At 45.1% G+C, this 26,345-nt stretch overlaps 1 protein-coding gene across 1 annotated transcript in view; it reads left to right on the top strand.

Moving 5' to 3' along the window:
- patj (PATJ crumbs cell polarity complex component) overlaps positions 1 to 26,345 on the top strand; it is a 186,977-nt gene that overhangs the window by 147,103 nt on the left and 13,529 nt on the right. The window contains exons 37-43 of the mRNA XM_070554394.1: positions 491 to 597; positions 1,921 to 2,004; positions 2,264 to 2,457; positions 2,950 to 3,097; positions 21,659 to 21,745; positions 21,912 to 22,047; positions 22,198 to 22,229. Of these exons, the coding sequence (XP_070410495.1) occupies positions 491 to 597; positions 1,921 to 2,004; positions 2,264 to 2,457; positions 2,950 to 3,097; positions 21,659 to 21,745; positions 21,912 to 22,047; positions 22,198 to 22,229 (788 nt within the window). The remainder of the gene's footprint in view (positions 1 to 490; positions 598 to 1,920; positions 2,005 to 2,263; positions 2,458 to 2,949; positions 3,098 to 21,658; positions 21,746 to 21,911; positions 22,048 to 22,197; positions 22,230 to 26,345) is intronic.

Below are 26,345 nucleotides of genomic sequence, written 5' to 3'. Positions count from 1 at the left end.
AATGACATGAAATTTGAAGTGTCAGACTTGACTTGACTGGCAAAACAATGACTTGTTCCCATGTCTGACCAGAACAGCACCACCTGACCCTGAGTGTCCACTGGACTGTGACCCCAGGAACAACCAGCTGAGCTTTGATTTTGATGGAAGCTCTAAAAGTGCAACATTTGACTGATTATACATCTCCTAAATGAGGTGCTGTCCCCTGAGCTCGGGTAGGGACAGGGACAGTTGGGGACAGGACAGTTGGGGACAGGACAGGTGGGGACAGGGACGGGGGGGGGACAGGTGGGGACAGGACAGGTGGGGACAGGACAGGTGGGGACAGGACAGGTGGGGACAGGGACAGGGGGGACAGACTGTTTACCTCCTCATTTTTCTTGACTAATAGACTTTTGAATCTGAGTATGGACTCGCTGATCTGGACGTCTGAGACAAAAATGATTTGTAGTTTGACTTGTCAATCAGCTGAATGGCTCCTCCCCTTCAGACCCGTCCTGCTGTGTTGTGGTTCCTGGTCAAGAGACGGTTCTGGAGATCAGCAAAGGCCGGTCCGGACTGGGACTCAGCATAGTTGGAGGAAGAGACACACAGCTGGTAACACACACTAAAGCCTGATTCATGCCCCCCACCCCCCACCCCCCCCCACCCCCCCCACCCCCTTAACACCCGCTCGCTGCTGCAGCGTCGAACCTCCTCGGCATTCATACCGGCCCGACCTGCTGCAGAGAAATTCTCCACCAGGACAGCAGGAGGCGCGCTCCCATGCAGGTGTGCATACCCTTGTAGTGACGTGTCTGTCCTACTACTATTTACTGTTTGCGACGTGAAAACATGGACGACACAGACAGGAGCTGCTTGAGCTAGAAGAACAACTCCGCTCCATCTGCTCCATGCCTTCAGGACTGTGTCAACACTCGCGCTGTTTACAGTTTTAAGGGAAGCTACGTCGTGCCGGAAATGACGTTGGGTTGTTTGGCTGACCAATAACAGACGTCCAGCGCACAACGCCGCCGTCGGATGTTTAGGAAATAGAGCTCGACTCCAACCGACGTTCCAACACGATCCATCACTGTTGGACCGCCCATACGGCGTCGCATCATGGCGATCCGACAGATCCGACATGCTGGAGCAGTGTCAGTATGAATCAGCCTTTAGAGTTACACACACACACACACACACACACACACACACACACACACACACACACACACACACACACACACACACTTGGCTTCCATTGATTTTAGGGACTCCACTAACCCATACCCTAACCCTAACCATAACCAGTGTTGTTCTAACCCTAACCCTAACCTAAGCTAATCTAAACTACATTTATTCACACCAACCCGCTACAGCCACACTGGAGGTCCCACCAAACCTGAACAGGTGATTAAAGGAGACCTCTGAGTCCACTGGTCTCAGGCTCAGGGGGAGAGAGGTCCAGAGTCTGGGGGCCACAGCAGCAGATGATCTGTCACCTTTGACCTTTAGCCTGGTGCTGCACAACCAGTAGGCTTTGGTCACTGGACCTCAGGGACCTGCTGGGGGTGTAGGGACTAAGAAGATCACCAATGTAAGATGGTGCCTGTCCATGTAAGGCCCTGTAGACCAGAACCAGGATCTTGAAATGAAGTTCAGAGCGGGACAGAACGGGACTCAGCTTAGCAACGTTCCTGAGATGGAAGAAGGAAGAGCCAACAAGAGAACTGACATGAGCAGCAAAATGTCCCCAAAATGTAAAAATGTCCACATGTGACCGGTTACAGTCCAAAGTTGTCCACTTAACCCTTAAATAACCTCAGTGCATTTGTTGTGCTCAAAGGACATTAACGTTAGGAACTAAAGGGTTAAACATATAAAGACAAGTACACACAGACACACCCTCTCTCTCTCCCTCGCCTGGTGTCTCTCCTTCAGGACGCCATTGTGATCCATGAGGTTTATGAAGAAGGTGCTGCGGCCCGAGACGGACGGCTGTGGGCTGGAGACCAGGTTCTGGAGGTACTGATGGCCTGTTTTGTGTGTCTTGGTCTCGTCACAGATAACCCCGCTCGGAGAAAGGGTTTATGTGGCTCCAAAGTGTTTCATCAGCTTCAGCATCGGATTCAAACAACAGCATAAACAGACTTAACACTCGTTCACTGGTGTGTGTGTGTGTGTGTGTGTGTGTGTGTGTGTGTGTGTGTGTGTGTGTGTGTGTGTGTGTGTGTGTGTGTGTGTGTGTGTGTGTGTGTGTGTGTGTGTGTGTGTGTGTTTCCAGGTGAATGGTGTGGACCTGCGCGGAGCATCTCACGAGGAAGCAATCACCGCCCTGCGGCAGACACCAGCTAAGGTCCGTCTGACGGTTCTGAGGGATGAGGCTCAGTACAGAGATGAGGAGAACCTGGATGTCTTTAAGCTGGAACTGCAGAAGAAGAGCGGTAGAGGGCTAGGCTTCAGCATTGTCGGGAAGAGGTTTGTCTTCAAATCATAAAGGTTTTTCTATTTTTGAGCCACCTCTTCAGGTCTGCCGTCCACCTACACCTGAAGGACAAGGGACACATTCTGGACAGAGAAGATAGATGGTGTGAGGGAGGAGTGAAAGAAGCTATCTATGTCAAACGAGGAAAAAAACACTTTAAATAGGGGCGGGGCTTAGATTTCACCTTTCCAGTACCTATAATGCAGCTTTGGATCTCATTCAGTTCCCAGCAAATGTGATCACTTTTCTCTGTTAACCCATAATAAAGATATTAAAGAACCGAACTTCATGAATGTTTTTGTGACAAAGAAGTTTCTGTTCCAATCCCTCTATCAGAGAAAAATCAGAGTTTTAGAAATAACGGGACACTCAGTAGAGCCATTAGATTATATTTTTTACAAGTGTATGTAAACTTCTGACTACAACTGTATATATATATATATAAGGACATGGACTAATAGCATCTGTTTGATCTTCATCATCAGGAGTGGCAGCGGCGTTTTCGTCTCTGAGGTGGTGCGAGGGGGTGCCGCTGAGCTGGATGGACGGCTGATGCAAGGAGACCAGATCCTTTCGGTCAACGGAGACGACACTAGACACGCCTCCCAGGAAGCAGTTGCTGTCATGCTGAAGGTGAACAGGAAGTGCTTCACATCCCTTTTTTCCTCTGTCCTGTCAGATTTGATGTCAAGTGTCAAAAACAAGTTGTACAGCTTTGCTCCGACAGGTGGAGTGTTACTGATTCAGCGATTAGAGTTGATTAAGGTTTTGTATTCCAGACGAACATGCAGACGGAAATGAAAGTGAAAGAGGAAGAGAGGTGATGGTGGGGCGTCATGACAACAGAATACTGCTTCTAGAAAGAGAGAGAGGGAAAGAAGGGACGTGCAAAAGAACGATATATCAGCATCAAACAGCAAACGGACCTATAACAGGAGCAGGGGCAGGAGCAGGGGCAGGAACAGGGGCAGGAGCAGGAGCAGGGGCAGGGGCAGGAGCAGGGGCAGGAACAGGGGCAGGGGCAGGAGCAGGGGCAGGAGCAGGGGCAGGGGCAGGAGCAGGGGCAGGAGCAGGGGCAGGAACAGGGGCAGGGGCAGGAGCAGGGGCAGGGGCAGGAGCAGGAACAGGGGCAGGAGCAGGGGCAGGAGCAGGAGCAGGGGCAGGAGCAGGAACAGGGGCAGGAGCAGGGGCAGGGGCAGGAGCAGGGGCAGGAGCAGGACAGTCCCAAAACGTACTTTTGTTTCTTCCCCTGCCCCTGAACAGCAATCAGTTGTCAAATAATGACGTCAACCAAGCCTTCCCCACCATCGCCACTGAAAAGGTCATGTTTTACTCTGAAAGATGGAAATTCTACCCATCTCACCTAGTCCCACCCAGTTTGAGTCTGTCCAGAAGGATGTCGTGGTCCACAGTATCAAAAGCTGCACTGAGGTCAAGCATCATCAGGACAGAGGCTTCACCTGAATCAGTGTTGAGACGAATGTCGTTTAATACCTGATCAGTGCCGTCTCTGTGCTGTGGTGCTATCTACAGCCTGACTGAAGACCGTCCATGATGTTATTTGACTCTAAACAGTTGTTTATTTGGATCAGTACCGCCTTTGCGATGATGTTTCCATCAGAGGGAGATTAGAGATGGGTCAGTAGATGTTCAACACCGAGGATCTAGGTTCCTCTTCTTTAGAAGGTTTCTCAGCAGCAGTTTTCAGTGGTTTAGGAGAAAGACCTGATGTTAAAGAGCAGTTAACTATCTCCAGTACCTCAGCTTTTAGTAAGTAAGTAAATGTTATTCATACAGCACTTATCACAGACATAGAATCACAAAGTGCTTCACATAGATCAAAACAAAATAAAACAAAGTCATAAAATCATAAATAGATTAACATCCTAAAATCAAAATGCTCTCAAAACAGAATCAGATTAACAGGAAAAATAAAGTCATAAAATTAAAACATTTCATTAACAGATGAAAGATAAAAAGTTTGAGTTAAAAACAAGAAAATTAAAGGTTTATATAAAAGAAGCTTTAAATAAAAGAGTCTTCAGCTGTTTAAAGGTGTCCAGACCGTCAGCGCTGCGTACGGATAAAGGAAGATCGTTCCAGAGTCGGGGTGCAACAGTCTGGAAGGAGCGATCACCTCCGCTTTTATATCTGGTCTCTGGAACTTCTAGAAGGTTCTGGTGGGTGGACCTGAGGGCTCGGGTCGGAGCGTAAGGCTTTAACAGGTCAGTAATATAGGGAGGAGCTTGACCATGTAGAGCCCTGAAGGTTCTAGTCAGGATTCTAAATGAACTCTAGAGTTAACGGGTAACCAGTGCAGAGACACCAGAACAGGAGTGATGTGTGCTCTTCTGTTTGCTCCAGTTAGGAGCCTCGCTGCAGAGTTCTGGACCAGCTGAAGGCGGTCAAGGGCTTTTAGTTAAAACATGTGAAGAGTGTGTTACAGTAATCTAGACGGGAGGAGATGAAGGCATGGAGAACCATTTCAGGTTCATGTTTGGACACCAACCTTCTCAGTCTGGAGATATTTCTTAAATGATAAAAACAGTTTTGGACCAACGTTTCTGAGTGTCCTACAAGAGACACTGATTGGTCAAAAACATCCAAATTCCTCAAGTTCGTCTTGACGGCAGAGGATAAATGACCAAGTTTTAGACTAATCAGGGGAACCGTGCTCTCAGGGGCAATGATCAGACATTCAGTCTTTTCAGGGTTTAACTGAAGGAAGTTATCTTCTAGCCAGCTGGTGATCGCTGATAGACACTCTAGTAATTCAGACAGTTTGTAGAACTCAGAATCCTTAAAGGAGCAGTACACCTGAATATCATCTGCATATAGGTGATAAGAGACATTATGAAAAGAATCAAGTATCTGTCCAAGAGGGTGTGTGTACAGCAGAAACAACAGTGGACCCAAAACAGAGCCTTGGGGTACCCCACAGAACAGATGGGTAGAATGTGACATGATGTGGTTTCTACAGACACTGTAACTTCTGTTAGAAAGGTACGATCTAAACCAGTCTAGACCAGTTCCAGAGATCCCCACCGAGTCACCAAGTCTGTTATGAAGCTGCTGTGATCAACAACTTTTAGGCAACGTTGACTATAGCACACTGATGACCTTTAGCACACTGATGACCTTTAGCACACAGTTGACCTTTAGCACACTGATGACCTTTAGCACACCGATGACCTTTAGCACACTGATGACCTCTAACACACTGATGACCTTTAGCACACTGATGACCTTTAACACACTGATGACCTTTAGTACATTGTTGACCTTTAGTACATCGTTGACCTTAAGCACACTGATTACGTTTAGCACACTGATGACCTGTAGCACATTGTTGACCTGTAGTACATCGTTGACCTTTAGCACACTGATGACCTTTAGCACACCGATGACCTTTAGCACACAGATGACCTGTAGCACACTGATGACCTCTAACACACTGATGACCTTTAGCACACTGATGACCTTTAGCACACTGATGACCTTTAACACACTGATGACCTTTAACACACTGATTACCTTTAGTACATTGTTGACCTTTAGTACATCGTTGACCTTTAGCACACTGATTACCTTTAGCACACTGATGACCTGTAGCACATTGTTGACCTGTAGTACATTGTTGACCTTTAGCACACTGATGACCTTTAGCACACCGATGACCTTTAGCACACAGATGACCTGTAGCACACTGATGACCTCTAACACACTGATGACCTTTAGCACACTGATGACCTTTAGCACACAGTTGACCTTTAGCACACTGATGACCTTTAGCACACCGATGACCTTTAGCACACTGATGACCTCTAACACACTGATGACCTTTAGCACACTGATGACCTTTAGCACACTGATGACCTTTAACACACTGATGACCTTTAGTACATTGTTGAACTTTAGTACATCGTTGACCTTAAGCACACTGATTACGTTTAGCACACTGATGACCTGTAGCACATTGTTGACCTGTAGTACATCGTTGACCTTTAGCACACTGATGACCTTTAGCACACCGATGACCTTTAGCACACTGATGACCTCTAACACACTGATGACCTTTAGCACACTGATGACCTTTAGCACACTGATGACCTTTAACACACTGATGACCTTTAACACACTGATGACCTTTAACACACTGATTACCTTTAGTACATTGTTGACCTTTAGTACATCGTTGACCTTTAGCACACTGATTACCTTTAGCACACTGATGACCTGTAGCACATTGTTGACCTGTAGTACATTGTTGACCTTTAGCACACTGATGACCTTTAGCACACCGATGACCTTTAGCACACAGATGACCTGTAGCACACTGATGACCTCTAACACACTGATGACCTTTAGCACACTGATGACCTTTAACACACTGATGACCTTTAGTACATCGTTGACCTTTAGTACATCGTTGACCTTTAGTACATCGTTGACCTTTAGCACACTGATTACCTTTAGCACACTGATGACCTGTAGCACATTGTTGACCTGTAGTACATCGTTGACCTTTAGCACACTGATGACCTTTAGCACACAGTTGACCTTTAGCACACTGATGACCTTTAGCACACCGATGACCTTTAGCACACTGATGACCTCTAACACACTGATGACCTTTAGCACACTGATGACCTTTAACACACTGATGACCTTTAGTACATTGTTGACCTTTAGTACATCGTTGACCTTAAGCACACTGATTACGTTTAGCACACTGATGACCTGTAGCACATTGTTGACCTGTAGTACATCGTTGACCTTTAGCACACTGATGACCTTTAGCACACCGATGACCTTTAGCACACAGATGACCTGTAGCACACTGATGACCTCTAACACACTGATGACCTTTAGCACACTGATGACCTTTAGCACACTGATGACCTTTAACACACTGATGACCTTTAACACACTGATTACCTTTAGTACATTGTTGACCTTTAGTACATCGTTGACCTTTAGCACACTGATTACCTTTAGCACACTGATGACCTGTAGCACATTGTTGACCTGTAGTACATTGTTGACCTTTAGCACACTGATGACCTTTAGCACACCGATGACCTTTAGCACACAGATGACCTGTAGCACACTGATGACCTCTAACACACTGATGACCTTTAGCACACTGATGACCTTTAGCACACAGTTGACCTTTAGCACACTGATGACCTTTAGCACACCGATGACCTTTAGCACACTGATGACCTCTAACACACTGATGACCTTTAGCACACTGATGACCTTTAGCACACTGATGACCTTTAACACACTGATGACCTTTAGTACATTGTTGAACTTTAGTACATCGTTGACCTTAAGCACACTGATTACGTTTAGCACACTGATGACCTGTAGCACATTGTTGACCTGTAGTACATCGTTGACCTTTAGCACACTGATGACCTTTAGCACACCGATGACCTTTAGCACACTGATGACCTCTAACACACTGATGACCTTTAGCACACTGATGACCTTTAGCACACTGATGACCTTTAACACACTGATGACCTTTAACACACTGATTACCTTTAGTACATTGTTGACCTTTAGTACATCGTTGACCTTTAGCACACTGATTACCTTTAGCACACTGATGACCTGTAGCACATTGTTGACCTGTAGTACATTGTTGACCTTTAGCACACTGATGACCTTTAGCACACCGATGACCTTTAGCACACAGATGACCTGTAGCACACTGATGACCTCTAACACACTGATGACCTTTAGCACACTGATGACCTTTAACACACTGATGACCTTTAGTACATCGTTGACCTTTAGTACATCGTTGACCTTTAGTACATCGTTGACCTTTAGCACACTGATTACCTTTAGCACACTGATGACCTGTAGCACATTGTTGACCTGTAGTACATCGTTGACCTTTAGCACACTGATGACCTTTAGCACACAGATGACCTTTAGCACACTGATGACCTTTAGCACACTGATGACCTTTAGCACACAGATGACCTGTAGCACACTGATGACCTCTAACACACTGATGACCTTTAGCACACTGATGACCTTTTGTCGCGTGCCCGTCCCATTTACCGGTTCCTTTAAAACCCAGTTCCGTTAGAACTTATGAGACGGTGCATCCATCAGGGTTCGGGGGTGTATCGACGAGTATAATCGTACCAGACCCGGGTTTGGACTATCTAATTAGAATCTTGTCTTTTATTTTAAAGGTGAAATGACTTGCACGAATAGCCAGCCTCAGAGTGCTACACTTCTTTTAAACTCGTTACCTTTTGGTTAAGATACTAGAGAGAAGTCTGGAGGCAAGCCAAGCCTCTCAGCAATTGTTTGGGCTACCCGGAATTAATTGCGCCTCTAACAGCTTATGTGGGAGGTTGGTAACTATAAAATGATTTATGCTAGTTGATCAGGCTAACATAAGTTTATCAATTTATTTATTAATCCAACCTTCCAGCTGATTAGAGACTTTTTCAACCTGCAATCAGAGCCAAAATAACCTCGAATATTTTGCTTTTATCACCCTTAAGACAACTCGTTACTCGCAAGGGGAGAGAAGTTAAAACTTCCCTTATCTTAAGGTTTCTTTATATTATTCTGTTATAAACTGTAAAGTAAGTCCTGATAATTCAGAGACCGATCTTCGACATGCTTACCTCTGTGCAATTATGGCCAGGGCTCCAAACGTGAAGCTTTAGAGAAAACCTGAAAGAATCAGGATTATGTTTCTTTTTCAAAAAAGGTTTATTACAAAATCAAAATACAAAAATGGGTAAAGTAAAAAACAACTACTATCCCCCACGGAGGAATTAGTTCAAAATGATTAAATGAGAGTCAGTTTACACCAGCTCTCGTCTTCTCAGAATCTCCCCAAGAACGAAGCCTGAAGCCCTCTCTCTAGGAACCAGACTCCCGCTCGATCTGAGCTGCATCCTTTTATATCATTTCTGAGACTGCTCTAAACAATGCAAGAGTCACAAGTCATTCTCTCCTGACAGTTTAGGTCAAGGGGTCATCTACCAGATACACTTTTTTAGCTCTACATAAGACATTTAGTATCATTTCACTACATGCAGTATTCACATGAGGGCACAAAAGTTACATTCTGCACTCCTGGAATGAGAGCACAGGTCATAAATCTTCATATTGGTAGCAAATTGTAGATCTTCTTTCAGCATTCCTGAGAGCTCCTGGGTCCAGCTGGGCTTCTCCTCACTCCATGCCATTCCTTCTTTTCCCGCCAGAGGTGGAGTTAGGGGCGGGCCCAGGGGTGTGTCCATGGGTGGATATAGAGAAGACAGCTTGTCTTTTGACCTTTTGCCTAGTTCTGTCCTCACCAGCAAGTCCTGAACTCCTGTCCTCTTGACCCTTGTGTGACCCTTGTCTCTGACCACTGTTTCTAAGCCTTGACTGGTTGCTCGGGCTTGCAACATCCCCCATGAGGACGTACTGAGGCAAAGGACCATAAAAAGATAGAGCAGCAATGCAAGCTTTCATAAATCTAGCATCCATCTCACTCAGGAACGGCTGAACACTCAGACACCTAACTGTGGCCTCCACATCAACCCTCATTCTCATCATAATGCCATCATCAGCTACGGGTAAGCACAAGGTCCCTTTGCGGGTTGTTACATAACCTTTAAACTGCTTTCTCCCATCTGTGGGATCTTCGCCCACAAAGAATAAAGATAAATCCATCACCGGAGCCTCTCCACGCGGAAGCGATCCCATCATTTGAGGTGGGAAGCTGGCGCTGAAAACCAAAACATGATTTTTCGTATCCAACAAAGGTGCGGTTCCAAAAGAGTTACAGACTTCTGGGCCGAACCATCCAGTCTTTACAGACAAAATATTCATAAACTGAAAGCAATCTATAATCTTGCCTTGACAAACAAAGTAACACCCCTTCTGGGATTTAATCCTCCATCTCATTTCTCTCCCAGGTGCAATTCGGACAGGGGAAGGAATGCCTGCTGGCTCACTACTTAGACAGACCATAGGGATTTCACGTATCACATCAGGACACGGGACGCATGTCGAAGCTGCCGTCATTACTGATACAACCTCTTCAGCCACGTCAGATGAGGGCGCCGTTGTCAGCTCCTCGTCGTGGGCCTGCTCAAGCAGGGCATCTACTCCCGGGGAGGACAACATTAGTATGTCGTCTTCCTGATCAGTCTCCCGCTTGAATCCCTTTTCCATTTGGTCTGGATGTACTGAATAAACCTGCAAGACACGCAGCGTTTATTCATCGTAGCATGTTCACACTGGAGCCCGATTGTCTTAGTCTGAGGCAATCCATCCCTCCCGTGATTCACGGTGCACAAATAGTATGCGCCATTCAGAGAGAAAACAGTTGATGGACCTGCGGAGGGGATTAATCCCTCTATGATATTCTGCCGAATCGAGTCCATCTGGAAGGAACATAAAATATGTTCCACATGAGATATATAACTCATTCCATGAAGCAATAAGTAACTGGAATACTGCATAAACATTTCTTAATTATAGGAGAAAATAAATCATCAGAAGCTGCAGGAAGAACCACACTACAATTCCTATCTGCAGGCATAGTTTTACAACAATAATCCTCACAACAAGTGTACACCAGTTATGAAATGTCTACAACATCTTAAAGACAAACTGGATAAAATAGTTACAAAATCCTGACATACCTCCAGATTCAGAGCGTCAATCAGCTCAGATTCAGGGTGAGTTTGATGAGCCATTGGTTCACTTCAAGTTACAGACTGACAGTTAAGGAGCAAGTGACACGCGGTGCAGAGAGGCCTGCACTTAAACAGGAGCAACAAGAAGGGGGGCTAATACTCCCTCTACCTTGACACCTCTCTTCCCATCTTATCTGGATCTACCAGGTCCTTTCTCCTTTCTCCTAACAGCTTTCTTCCTGTCAACTGCCATTTGTTGTTTTTACAGGCCAAAATCATACCGATTATTAAAATAATCACCCCACACATTAATCCTAGAGCGCACAGAGGCCAGAACAGAGCATCCCAGACAGGCCTAATGATGTGCTCTCTCACTCCTTTTACCAACATGCCCATTGAATCAGAAGTTCCTTGAATTACATTGTTAGAAACCTGCACTACACTGTCACTCATAATTTCATTCACACCACGTACTATCAGACTCACATGACGTAATGTGCCATTTATGCCATATGCAAAATAATCAAACCAGTCAGCTTTTTGCTGATCTAACGATCTTCGAAATGGTGAGCAAAAACCACTTCTCAGATCCCAATTTGGGAAATTTCTGAAGTTAGGAAACTCTTTGGGTGCATCAGGGTCAATTGTGAATCTTTCAGGTTGAGGATTTTTCCCTATTCTCGGTTCATTAAAACACACATGATGGTCTATGCCTAACCCGTTAAGGTAATTGAAATTGACCAGACTAAACGCTCCCCATTTCGTCGTTCCTGGCGCTGTAAATCCAGGTGGCACTAAGTCTCCAACTTTATCATTCATAATCATTATACGATCTAAAAGACCATTTCCTGTTTTTGTATCATTTACTTCCCAAGTATTTGTTTTATCAATAGAAAACCAATTTGTTTTAACTCGAAGTTGACCATGTTCCATCACAAGAGTTTTAGTTCCCACTAATTTTCTTTCAAAGGTTTCTGCTTCAATCCTTGTGTCCTGGGGGTAATAATCATATTTTTGCTTATTATATCCCTCTCCATACCAGTATGTCATAGGATATGTCTCGTACATTCCTTTTCTATAATATCTATAATCTTCTGGAATATCTCTTTGCATATAACCTCGTAAGACTTTATAGCATAATTCTCCAGTTCCTAAAGTAGCTATGTTTAGATAAGGAGGCCTAGGTTTAAAAAACTCTCGATCTCCTAATGTGTCTGGACGCAGACCTCCAACTGTTAATCCATATAGTTGTGAATACCAAAAAATACACATCCTTCTAGTTAACCCTTTAGTATTATTACAGACTTCCACCTGACATCCTTCAAGCATTACGGTGTAATTTCTAGCCCATGTGGGACTGTGATAAAAATCTTTCTTATGGGTTGGTCTAATCATTTCATTTACTGCTTCGAAGATGGAGTCTGCCTCAATTATACTATCAGGAGTAGCTGTACCTTTTTGATAATATGCTCCTGCGATCCTTATTCTAAGTGGCTCGCCTCCTTGCCATACAGCGCTATTATTCGCTTTCCTGGTTAAACAGAGTCTAGTTTCTTCATTCCATGCATGAAATCCTGTATCTAAGTTAGTGGGATCAGATTGATCCTTTTTCATCCATTGCACTACTTTTGGGTGTTTAAAATTAGGAACCTCATAAACCCATTCTGTATAAAGAGTGTGTCGTATTGGATGCAGTTCCCATCCTTGTGGCTGAAGGCCTACCTCATTATGGAGGCAGAAAAATGTCCAGTTAAAATATGTACTATTAGTGGGAAGTATATAATTCTGATATCCTGTGTAGTTTGCATATTCACTATGACCTTTACGTAAGAGTCGAGCTAAGTCTGAAGTAGATCTCTTACCCCGCATACCGGGCTCTAGAAAGAGAGGAACGGTCTCTTCACCTTCCTCTGCCTCAGCCAGGGGATCAGACATTGCAGGGGGTACTTTTGATAACCATTTAATCACATTATCTTTTACTTTCTGCCACATGTTACTCTCTCCTATCATGGACAAGGAATCATATTTTAGTGTTGTGTTAGGAGGGGGGGTCGGGCAAACATCTCTTCGTTCCCTCCCTCTTGATAATCTTTGATACCAATGCGTAATATTTCCTGTTTGCCAGGAACTTAAACTACTGTCTTTGGTCTGAAAACACCCAAATTCGATTCTACGAGGCCACCATCTTTCTATCTTTATCACTTTGAAAGTGGTGAAGTTGTGTCCCCATTCTAAATTATTTCTAAGGCAATATTTGTAAACCCACAACTCTACTTCACCTGAAGTTTGATTTAAGATTTTCTTTTTCCTCAATATTATCTGACAAGATCGATCAAGCTCTGTGGATCCTGTCTGATCCATTAAGACTGCCATATACTCCGCCCATGGGTCGGTCTCACCACACTCCGTGTCATTCTTCTCCTCCTGCTCTGCTGCAGAAAATGATGTCACGGAGGGTGTAGCCATGATCCGGTCAAATCCATTTTCTCCACAGGGCAAGCGCAGGCAGCCAGTTTTGTTCCCTGTTACACTACAAATCTTGAATCCAATCTGTGTTGCTATCATGCAGGTGGTTATATTCTCATTAAAATCTTCTTTGGGCCATAACAGCTTAATTTTGGATACATTCCAATTCCCTATTAATTGTTGCGGTCCTCCGTGAGTTATGTTATATGTCACTGAGGACACATGATACGTTCGGAGATATACATGTACCCCATATGCAATCGCTATACTTAATCCTATGAGGCTAAATTCGAAAAGGATAAAAAAGGCCCATTTAATCCATTTTATTATCCAATCCTTTCCTTTCGGAATATTTACATTTCTCTTTTTAACTTTGGGGTCAACTCCCGCCGGAGTTGCATACCTGACCACTTTTCGTTTTCTGCTGCTTTCCCTCTTATGCTTCTGCGTAGATAACATCTGTAAGACAGAAGCATAAAAATCAGCAGGAAACGAAAGCGCCCTGCTCTAGTTAGGTAGAGTCAGATTGGGGACCAGCCTTCTACGAGACATTCTAGTGTGAGCAGTCCCATAAATCTTAGGCCAATATGCCTCTCCTCTCCGGGTGGTCACTATGTTAACAGCCGAGCTGCAAACGCGACCCGACAGGTCTATTACCTCTATCAAAGTTAACTGATAAGGCATGAACTTACGCTCCGCCCCTGGTCCAAGACTCTTCAGCTCAACCAGGTATGATGTAACACGCTTACGCATCCCTGGGGGCTCCTGAACAGACAATCCTGTATGCCAGTCCAGAGTCCCTGACAGATAAGTTCCCCATCTGTCGTCTTTATACTCTTGAGTTACCCCAATCTGTGTACCTGTTTCCCATGCATCAGCCAGCGTACCAAATTGTTGTCCTAATATCAAGCTCTTAATAGACTCAAATTTGGACCGAGCCTGAAGCTCTTCCAGTCCTTTTTCTCTGGTCTTGAGCTTGAACACAAATGGATAAGCTTCCACCCATAAATCTCTAACCGGCTTCACCAGGCTAGGATTCCTGAGCAGCTCTCCTACAAAAAACATACTTGGCTGGCTTGTCGGTAAGCAGGTAGTCAAAACACCATTCTTCGTGAAACAGCACCCATCTTTGATTTCACCTCTGTGGGTGCATTCACAGACCTGCCAGGAGATGATGCCTGGATTATTCCTCAAGCAGGTCCCGCAAAAACATATTTTAATGGGAGCAGACAGCTCCACCGCACCTGTATGCAAGTCTGTTCCTCTCTCCAGGTGAGTGGGCTTCTGCTCCCGGAGCCCCGACCATTTAATTAGGGTGCACAGAGATTTGCATATCACGCATGTTCCCGGCTTCAAGCCTCCCCATTGCGCGTAACGATACGCATTTGCAGATTCTATGAAGCCCGGAAACATAGCCACTTTACAATCTCTAACAGAATTCCCCTTCGTTAGCAAAATTAGGCCCGTAGCACCTGAGATCTTACAAGTCATTTCTTCACTAGATTTTGGCCCAGCCATGACCTTTAATCAAGTAATTAATTAAAAAAAAATCATTTATTTATTTATTTATTTTTTCAATTAATTACTTTTATTTTTCAGAGTTATTTTATAACTTGATGAGGGTGAACGCGCAAACCTGTGTCAGTTAAAACCACGTTCCCAGTTACGTCTTTTATTATGAAGGGACCACTTACGTTATGCTTAATGCAATCTCCTTTTCGAACCGGTCCTCTTTTGACCCAAATTCTTTCACCTTTCTGTAACACAGAGACGTGTTCCGGGTTAGTTTTTTTCTCAGTTCTTTTCAGTTTCGTCATATTAAGGATCACATTTAGTTCTGAAACTCCCTCCGGTGTATCCCATCGGGAGCTCAGGTTAGTCAGGATGTGATCTTTTATCGTCCTAACTGCTCTTTCTGCTATTCCGTTAGTGTGGGACTCGTATGGGATAGAAAAATTGTGTCTTATCCCTCTTGATTCAAGCAGACAAGAAACTTTGTCATTCTTAAATTCAGGTCCTCCATCCTGGTTGCAACATGACTTCTTCCCTACTTTTTGCTGCTTGAATTGCTGAAGCCGTGAAGCCATCTACAGGGTACCAGTCTGGAAAAGGATTTTCTGCTTCTTCTCCTGCATAATTCTGGTCTCCCTCTGTATTAATTGCAAACTGGCCTCGTCCTGGTTCTGGAACCGGTCTAACTGGGCCTATGTTAGGAGGTGCCTGAGGGTCATAATATTTCATCTGTACTGGACGGCTTTTCTTATTTAGTCCTCTAATGCCATAAACTATAGGATTTGTCTCGTCTCCTTTTTCTGCTCTCTGGGATTGCCACAGGGCAGCCGGGGGGTCCCATGAAAAACGGCCTTGCATTTGGGTCCATTTGGCCCCTGGTTCTCTGGTTCTGATTCGGTTCTGTTCTGGGTGGGAGTTGCCTCGGTTGAGAACTCACTGATTGGCTCCCTTGCTGTTGGTGTGGAGGGGGCAGAGGGGATGGTATCTGACCTTTCAATCTGTTTCCGGCCTGCCGTCCTAATTCGTTTTTTGACTGCTTAAATTCCCTCGTGCGATCCCACGCCTGCGCTTGTCTGATTTTTTCTGCAGGGGAGAGATTAGGCCACATCGCAGCCATCATTAATCCCCCGGGCAGATCAGCTAAAAGTTTTTCCTGCTGTACTTGGGAAAGCCCTGCGATTGTTCCCAAACACCCAGCTAATGTAACTTTTCCTGTACTGATTTCAGAGCTTAAAGCTTTCCTCCGTCGTTCCCCAGTCGGTTACATAACGCCTGTCTCATTTGAATTGCCTCATTTTTGCTTCTAGATAAGAAGTAAATTGTTCTACTATTAGCCCGTTGAACCACGAACTCCGCCATAGCAGAGTACATCGCTCCCTGATCACATCGGTACTGCCCGACTCCAAATGGAGTGAGAACTAAAGGTTCCGGTCCAATTGGTATTTGCTCAAGTAATCCCAGAAGGATCTCATACTGCTCGCCCGTGGGGAGTTTTGCTGGATTTTCCCAACAACACCACGCTATCTGATTAAAAACAGGATCATTTTGTTGTTCTGCTAGAATCACCAAATCACCCACTAACGGAAATACATGATTATTCTTTACTTGAGTTTCAGCATTCGGACAGCGCTCCGCTGCGGCTTGAGCCGTTTCGGCCTTGTTCTGAAAGCTCCGGTTACAGGATACTGCTAAAACGCTTTGTGGTTCACCTTGAAATGTCGCTATTTCTCCGGTGACAAATCTCACATTAAGGAGAACATTTTCCGGTTTTACCGTTAAAGATCTATCTGCCATGGCTGGTTGAAAGTTTCTCTTATTTATTATTTGTTTTATTTTTATTCGTTTTCACGTCTTATTCTTTATTTTTACTCTTTATTCCTTTTTATTTTTTGCCTAGCTTTTATCCTTGGCTTTTCTTACGTCGGAAAGCCGTGATTTCTTTATACCTCTTTGAGTTAATCGTCCGTTCTCCCAAATTTCTTTCCTTTTCGAGAAATTGGTGCGGTTTTCGCTCCAAGGTTATAAGCTTATCAGGTCCATTGTGCGTAAGCTTTTATCAGCCTAAAAGACATAGTTCTACGTCGAATAGTCCGGTATCTAATATTTAAACCTTCGCCGATTAGCCTCACGTTGCAGGCGCCATGTCGCGTGCCCGTCCCATTTACCGGTTCCTTTAAAACCCAGTTCCGTTAGAACTTATGAGACGGTGCATCCATCAGGGTTCGGGGGTGTATCGACGAGTATAATCGTACCAGATCCGGGTTTGGACTATCTAATTAGAATCTTGTCTTTTATTTTAAAGGTGAAATGACTTGCACGAATAGCCAGCCTCAGAGTGCTACACTTCTTTTAAACTCGTTACCTTTTGGTTAAGATACTAGAGAGAAGTCTGGAGGCAAGCCAAGCCTCTCAGCAATTGTTTGGGCTACCCGGAATTAATTGCGCCCCTAACAGCTTATGTGGGAGGTTGGTAACTATAAAATGATTTATGCTAGTTGATCAGGCTAACATAAGTTTATCAATTTATTTATTAATCCAACCTTCCAGCTGATTAGAGACTTTTTCAACCTGCAATCAGAGCCAAAATAACCTCGAATATTTTGCTTTTATCACCCTTAAGACAACTCGTTACTCGCAAGGGGAGAGAAGTTAAAACTTCCCTTATCTTAAGGTTTCTTTATATTATTCTGTTATAAACTGTAAAGTAAGTCCTGATAATTCAGAGACCGATCTTCGACATGCTTACCTCTGTGCAATTATGGCCAGGGCTCCAAACGTGAAGCTTTAGAGAAAACCTGAAAGAATCAGGATTATGTTTCTTTTTCAAAAAAGGTTTATTACAAAATCAAAATACAAAAATGGGTAAAGTAAAAAACAACTACTATCCCCCACGGAGGAATTAGTTCAAAATGATTAAATGAGAGTCAGTTTACACCAGCTCTCGTCTTCTCAGAATCTCCCCAAGAACGAAGCCTGAAGCCCTCTCTCTAGGAACCAGACTCCCGCTCGATCTGAGCTGCATCCTTTTATATCATTTCTGAGACTGCTCTAAACAATGCAAGAGTCACAAGTCATTCTCTCCTGACAGTTTAGGTCAAGGGGTCATCTACCAGATACACTTTTTTAGCTCTACATAAGACATTTAGTATCATTTCACTACATGCAGTATTCACATGAGGGCACAAAAGTTACATTCTGCACTCCTGGAATGAGAGCACAGGTCATAAATCTTCATATTGGTAGCAAATTGTAGATCTTCTTTCAGCATTCCTGAGAGCTCCTGGGTCCAGCTGGGCTTCTCCTCACTCCATGCCATTCCTTCTTTTCCCGCCAGAGGTGGAGTTAGGGGCGGGCCCAGGGGTGTGTCCATGGGTGGATCTAGAGAAGACAGCTTGTCTTTTGACCTTTTGCCTAGTTCTGTCCTCACCAGCAAGTCCTGAACTCCTGTCCTCTTGACCCTTGTGTGACCCTTGTCTCTGACCACTGTTTCTAAGCCTTGACTGGTTGCTCGGGCTTGCAACACTTTAACACACTGATGACCTTTAGTACATCGTTGACCTTTAGTACATCGTTGACCTTTAGCACACTGATGACCTTTAGCACACAGATGACCTTTAGCACACTGATGACCTTTAGCACACTGATGACCTTTAGCACACAGATGACCTGTAGCACACAGATGACCTGTAGCACACTGATGACCTCTAACACACTGATGACCTTTAGCACACTGATGACCTTTAACACACTGATGACCTTTAGTACATCGTTGACCTTTAGTACATCGTTGACCTTTAGCACACTGATGACCTTTAGCACACAGTTGACCTTTAGCACACTGATGACCTTTAGCACACCGATGACCTTTAGCACACAGATGACCTGTAGCACACTGATGACCTCTAACACACTGATGACCTTTAGCACACTGATGACCTTTAACACACTGATGACCTTTAGTACATCGTTGACCTTTAGTACATCGTTGACCTTTAGTACATCGTTGACCTTTAGCACACTGATTACCTTTAGCACACTGATGACCTGTAGCACATTGTTGACCTGTAGTACATCGTTGACCTTTAGCACACTGATGACCTTTAGCACACAGTTGACCTTTAGCACACTGATGACCTTTAGCACACCGATGACCTTTAGCACACTGATGACCTCTAACACACTGATGACCTTTAGCACACTGATGACCTTTAACACACTGATGACCTTTAGTACATTGTTGACCTTTAGTACATCGTTGACCTTAAGCACACTGATTACGTTTAGCACACTGATGACCTGTAGCACATTGTTGACCTGTAGTACATCGTTGACCTTTAGCACACTGATGACCTTTAGCACACCGATGACCTTTAGCACACAGATGACCTGTAGCACACTGATGACCTCTAACACACTGATGACCTTTAGCACACTGATGACCTTTAGCACACTGATGACCTTTAACACACTGATGACCTTTAACACACTGATTACCTTTAGTACATTGTTGACCTTTAGTACATCGTTGACCTTTAGCACACTGATTACCTTTAGCACACTGATGACCTGTAGCACATTGTTGACCTGTAGTACATTGTTGACCTTTAGCACACTGATGACCTTTAGCACACCGATGACCTTTAGCACACAGATGACCTGTAGCACACTGATGACCTCTAACACACTGATGACCTTTAGCACACTGATGACCTTTAGCACACAGTTGACCTTTAGCACACTGATGACCTTTAGCACACCGATGACCTTTAGCACACTGATGACCTCTAACACACTGATGACCTTTAGCACACTGATGACCTTTAGCACACTGATGACCTTTAACACACTGATGACCTTTAGTACATTGTTGAACTTTAGTACATCGTTGACCTTAAGCACACTGATTACGTTTAGCACACTGATGACCTGTAGCACATTGTTGACCTGTAGTACATCGTTGACCTTTAGCACACTGATGACCTTTAGCACACCGATGACCTTTAGCACACTGATGACCTCTAACACACTGATGACCTTTAGCACACTGATGACCTTTAGCACACTGATGACCTTTAACACACTGATGACCTTTAACACACTGATTACCTTTAGTACATTGTTGACCTTTAGTACATCGTTGACCTTTAGCACACTGATTACCTTTAGCACACTGATGACCTGTAGCACATTGTTGACCTGTAGTACATTGTTGACCTTTAGCACACTGATGACCTTTAGCACACCGATGACCTTTAGCACACAGATGACCTGTAGCACACTGATGACCTCTAACACACTGATGACCTTTAGCACACTGATGACCTTTAACACACTGATGACCTTTAGTACATCGTTGACCTTTAGTACATCGTTGACCTTTAGTACATCGTTGACCTTTAGCACACTGATTACCTTTAGCACACTGATGACCTGTAGCACATTGTTGACCTGTAGTACATCGTTGACCTTTAGCACACTGATGACCTTTAGCACACAGATGACCTTTAGCACACTGATGACCTTTAGCACACTGATGACCTTTAGCACACAGATGACCTGTAGCACACAGATGACCTGTAGCACACTGATGACCTCTAACACACTGATGACCTTTAGCACACTGATGACCTTTAACACACTGATGACCTTTAGTACATCGTTGACCTTTAGTACATCGTTGACCTTTAGTACATCGTTGACCTTTAGCACACTGATTACCTTTAGCACACTGATGACCTGTAGCACATTGTTGACCTGTAGTACATCGTTGACCTTTAGCACACTGATGACCTTTAGCACACTGATGACCTTTAGCACACAGATGACCTTTAGCACACTGATGACCTTTAGCACACAGATGACCTTTAGCACACAGATGACCTTTAGCACACTGATGACCTTTAGCACACTGATGACCTTTAGCACACAGATGACCTTTAGCACACCGATGACCTTTAGCACACCGATGACCTTTAGCACACCGATGACCTTTAGCACACAGATGACCTTTAGCACACTGATGACCTTTAGCACACAGATGACCTTTAGCACACCGATGACCTTTAGCACACCGATGACCTTTAGCACACTGATGACCTTTAGCACACTGATGACCTTTAACACACCGATGACCTTTAGCACACCGATGACCTTTAACACACCGATGACCTTTAGCACACTGATGACCTTTAACACACTGATGACCTTTAACACACTGATGACCTTTAGGCATGCACTGCCTTTCTTACACGACAGTGTCTAAGCTAAGGATGTGCTAAAGCAACGTTTCTCAGAACTAACTGTCTCAAAGCGGCCATCACAACATGACGTATTTACACCGGAGAGCAGGTGAGAGTGGACAGAGCTGCTGGTTGTAAGCTCTAGGAGACCATTAGCAGCAGCAGTGATCCAGATGTGTAACTCGGAACCACTCGAATGGACTAGAACTTTATTTTTCAAGCTCTTTACAGACAAACACCAGATTGTGTTTAGGATTAGGGCTCAGATCCTTTCACCTGCTGTGGTTTGGTTCTTTCTGCAGTGCGTTCGGGGTCCGGTTCTGTTGGAGCTTGGCCGTCTCAAAGCTTCTTCATGGATTTCATCCAGACACAGTTCACAGGCAAGTCAGGTGAGCTTGTGTTACCGGGTCAAGATCTTTTCAGGCGTCGTCACCTTGTTAGACCAGACATAGAGACAAAGGCTGGTTCTGATCTGCCAGCAAATCCTTCCTGAGGTCCAGTTCAGCTTCTGGAGAAGATTTGGAGTGACCTTTAGTAAATTCTGCTTGCTTTCAGGTGAGTCACACCAGCACACAAAGCTCAGGTGTTGTGGCTCCAACCCTTCCACATCTCGCAGCCTCACCGGACCCTCCCACCTCCAACCAGACAGAGTCCAGCTGTGACATCACTTCCTCCTGTGAGAGCAGCTCAGGTAGATGAGAGCACAGTAGAACACCTGACTGATGATCAGAGCTCCAGCTGTCCACTGACCCTTTGTGTGTGTGTGTGTGTGTGTGTGTGTGTGTGTGTGTGTGTGTGTGTGTGTGTGTGTGTGTGTGTGTGTGTGTGTGTGTGTGTGTAGACGTGGACATCCGGACGGTGGAGATAACCAGGGTAAAGTCACATCTCTGAAGATTCTGAGGAGAATAAACTCACATCAGCTGTTTAGTCAGCAGCGTGGGTCAGAGCTCTTTGCTGATTGGCTCAGAGAGCAGCGCTCTGCGGCGTCTGAGTCCAGAGTCCAGAAATAGTTTTGGTTCTTCGGGCGTTTTAAACCAAAGACAAGGACCATTATTTCTTCTGCAAGCAGCAAGGTAAACATCTGGTCCAGAACCTAGGCCCGGTCCAGTCACAGTTACATGCACAGCGGTGAAACCGTTTGGGCCACTCTCCTAGGTTTCTGGTTTTCCTCCGTAAACCACTGGTTGGATCAGCTAAGTCACTTAAATACCTCACACAGGAGACGCGCACAGCGATGTCTGACAAGTGAAACGGCGGTTTACAGGAAGTGCTACAGTGGTTTAACAAACGTAGACAGGTGCGTACACGAGACAAGCTAATGCTAGTAGATCCTCCGTCAGCAGAAAGAACAGCCTCTAAAGGCGTCCTGCAGCTGTAATGAGAGTTTAGTTTAGTTTGATCGGGACAAGCAGGTAACACGCTATGTCATAGTCCATCCTTAGACGGTTCTGTAGAAAGACTCGATTACACACAAACAGCTCATACATCCACTGTCAAAGTGATGGTTAGCAATAAAAAACTGAACAGTTCCTAGAAGTGACGCAGAGCTGGTCAGCGCTTAAAGCTTTGCTTCAGTTTACTTTTTAAAGCTAGTCGGTTCTGCCTGTGGCTTCACACCCCCAACCCTAACGGAGCCCGCTCCTCTCAGCCGCACTACTAGCTGTGCTAAAGCATCAGGAGCGTGATAATGATAACATAGATCATTTATGGCAGGCTAAATCGTATAAAATGTTCAAAACTTCAATAATTGAGCCCTTCAGCACTTCCCAGGGGTGTGCTGTCCTAGCCTGGCCGGCCAGACCCGTCCTCTGTTGACCTCTGCACACAGAGAGTCTGGTAGCTTACAGGCAGAGAGGCACTTGAGGGGCGGGGCTAGCCAGCTCAAAAATAACCAATCAGAAACAAGACGGCAATGCCGACTGTACCGCGCAATGCTGTCGTTTTTTAGCTGTAGTTAAAAATGGCGTCTGGCGACGGCGTAGACGTCTTTCTTTAGGAGAAAGGCTTTCAGCGCTTCTACTTGATTTACAGACGTGTCCGAGTCATTTAGGACAGAGGAAGGAGCCGCAGCGAACTCCGCTACAGTCGCCATGTTTATGGCAAACTCGGCGTTATGGTGTGTGACGTACGCTACTCAGCGCTGATTGGCTCGGTTCTCAGGGGGTGGGGCTATTTGAATTGACCCTTTGCACGTGACGTCACGCCACTCATGGGACCGCCGCGTTCACCATGATGGATGGCAGAGAGACCGTTTACACACGTTGAAACTCCGGTGAAGCTAGTCAAAACAAGCCCGTCTGTAGCCTTTAAAGACCGAGGACGGAGATGAACGGCAGCGACCAATCAGACGGACTAGCAGCCCTCAGGTTTACAGCCAACGTGTTTTTACCGGGTACGGTTAACGGTTATTCATGTCATGGGGCAGATGGGGACAAATGTGATGCGTTCCTCTGATGGATGGATATTCCACCATGGAGGACGCGCGGTACTGTCTACTCTAGTAAAATGCGAGATAATTAATTACAATATTGCTCCAGTGTATGATTACGTGTGTTAAAATGACGTTGTTTAGTACGAGCGTCGCCGTTAAGAGAGATCCTGTCTCATCTCGGTGAGAGCAGCAGCTGAACCCGATGACACCACCAGCAACAGAAGCTGGTGGGGATCCGGGGACTTTACTCAGCTTCGGTGGAAAGTGAAACGCTGTTTATAACATAATGTTAGCAATCCAGTCGGGTGAATTTAGGCTAAGTAGGCAGCTTGTTTACTTCGGTGAACAACTGCAAAGAGAGCTTACGCTAACGTTCGTAAGCTAGTCAATAACACGTAACTTTTGTAAATACCGCTCTCTTTGAGCCCCGTCTAGGTGCGCCACTTCTTCCGATAACTGAACTGAGCTTGAACTGGGAGAGGGAATGCTGAAGATCGAATAAACAATTTCAGGCTCTACTTTTCCCTTTGTTTAGTACTCGTGTCGCTCGCTGTTTACACGCGTCTGCCGTCCAGCGAGGCGGACCCACGTGATTAGGTGACGTCGGTGCAAAGGGTCAATAAGAGCCTCTGTGCAGAATTAACCAGAGGAGGAGTTTGGCGGGCCAGGCTGGCGCTGTGACCGGTCCTCTGGGAGATGTTTAAAGATCTAATATAGGTCCCTCTTGTTGGCTTAGTGGTGGACGCCTGTGACCATGATGTTCTACAGTAGGTAGAGGTGTGAGGACACCATTTCATCCATAAATACATTAGCAGCATGAAAAGACCAACAGTCTCTTATTAACTTTAGATCGGACCCTTCTTCCTTACTAAACAGCTCTAGTCCCGCACATGGACAGGGTGTCCAGGCCTGGAAAACACTCACTTGAGTGGAAATCTTCCTGCATGAGTTCTTGTGGTTCTGCTGCGCTGACCTGTGACCCACAGACGCGCTCCGAGCTGCTCTCAGCTCCTCGGCGTGCTGTCCACTAATCTGTGAGCGCTGACGATAGCGGGCCGCAGGGACACACTGGGACTAAAAAACAGCCCTGGACCTTGACTGGGCCCGGCCCAAAGTCATCGGCAGCAAAAATATGTGGTCAAGCCATCAAAATTATAGCAACAGCGCTAATGCTGACTATATGTTGTCTTAAACGCTGTATAAGCTTAATAATTAATGCAGTAATTAATCCTCTTACTGCACTAATAAACCACATCTAAATGGAAATGCAACATTACAAACGTAACTTCTGTATTTAAGATGTGTGTGTGAGCATTACCTGAACACTACTACCAACCTTTCTACGTAAAACCACAACATGCTTCTTATTCCCCACTGCACGTGGCCTTTTACAGCTAAAATGTTGAACTTCAGCTGTTAACCTAAAATAAAACTGCAGCCTGAACATGAATTCCTAACATCAATCCTTGCAAACGTCTCTCCTCTTACACTCCATGCTTACTTCCCCGGGATCTGCCCGTGGAACCAGCGATCGTTCTGCCCCTCATTACTGCTGCCATGTTGCTGTGTAGCTATCTGCCCCACTTCTCCACCGTGAACCTGCTGCTGGCTGTGCTGCTAAATATGTCGGTTCATTTGTGGCATTTAGAGGCTTCAGCGTCTAATGCCCGCCTTCTCAGCCCCACCCTTTTCTTTCTTTTTCACTAGCGGCCGGGTTTTGCATCGTTTTTTTCTACTGCCTTCGCCTCCTCTCCAGCTTCTTCTCCTCCTTGCCTGGAGGCCACAGCCAATGTAGCTGGCATCCAACTTAGAGGTGCAGTGCTGCCACCTAGAGTGCTGGAGCATGAAGGAGCTTTGAGGGGGGGAACAGGTGTTGAAAGCGTGCGTGGGAGTGGTGGGCCGGCCCACCGGCCGTCCTGTGATTCTCCAGAATCCACAGATGGCCGGTCCGCCCCAGTCGGGCTGCGCTCATCATGTGTCCGAGTCTGAGATCCTGCTCAGATGTTCTGCTGGGACTGGTTTTGTTACCGCCGCTGTTCTTTGAGCGTCAGTGACAATGTCTGCTCAGCTGCATGTGACGGGGAAATTCCAGTCTGTCACAATGACCTTTGAGATTTTAGCATAAAAATGAAGAAATAAAACACAGGAAGTAGCTGGTTAACACAACCCCTGCCAGCATGTACAGGTGTGTTCAAACATGGAGAGACTATTAAACTCCATCAGAGCAGAGGTGCCCTGCACCTTAACTCGGTGACTGGAAATGAGGTGTTGGAGCTAATTTTGTATTCTGGTCACTTTAGGCTCAGGTAAACAAGCCTTAGGTGACTGTTTGTGTTTTGTATTTACGTTTGTTATCTGCTTGCTGTTATTTACCTCAGTTAGGTTACTGATAGTAGTTTATTTATTTTATTGTTTGTTGCCCAGGTGTGAATGATTAGCTGTATAAAGGGGGAGGGGCATATGGTTTTTAACCACACACACATATACACACACACTTATATACACACACACACATATACACACACACATATATACACACACACACATATACACACACA

The sequence above is a fragment of the Nothobranchius furzeri genome, chromosome 8 (assembly GCF_043380555.1).
Source record: "Nothobranchius furzeri strain GRZ-AD chromosome 8, NfurGRZ-RIMD1, whole genome shotgun sequence".
NCBI classification, from domain to species: Eukaryota; Metazoa; Chordata; class Actinopteri; order Cyprinodontiformes; family Nothobranchiidae; genus Nothobranchius; species Nothobranchius furzeri.
The sequence above is the reverse complement of the archived record's forward strand: the minus strand, read 5'-3'. Positions and strand labels throughout refer to the sequence as shown.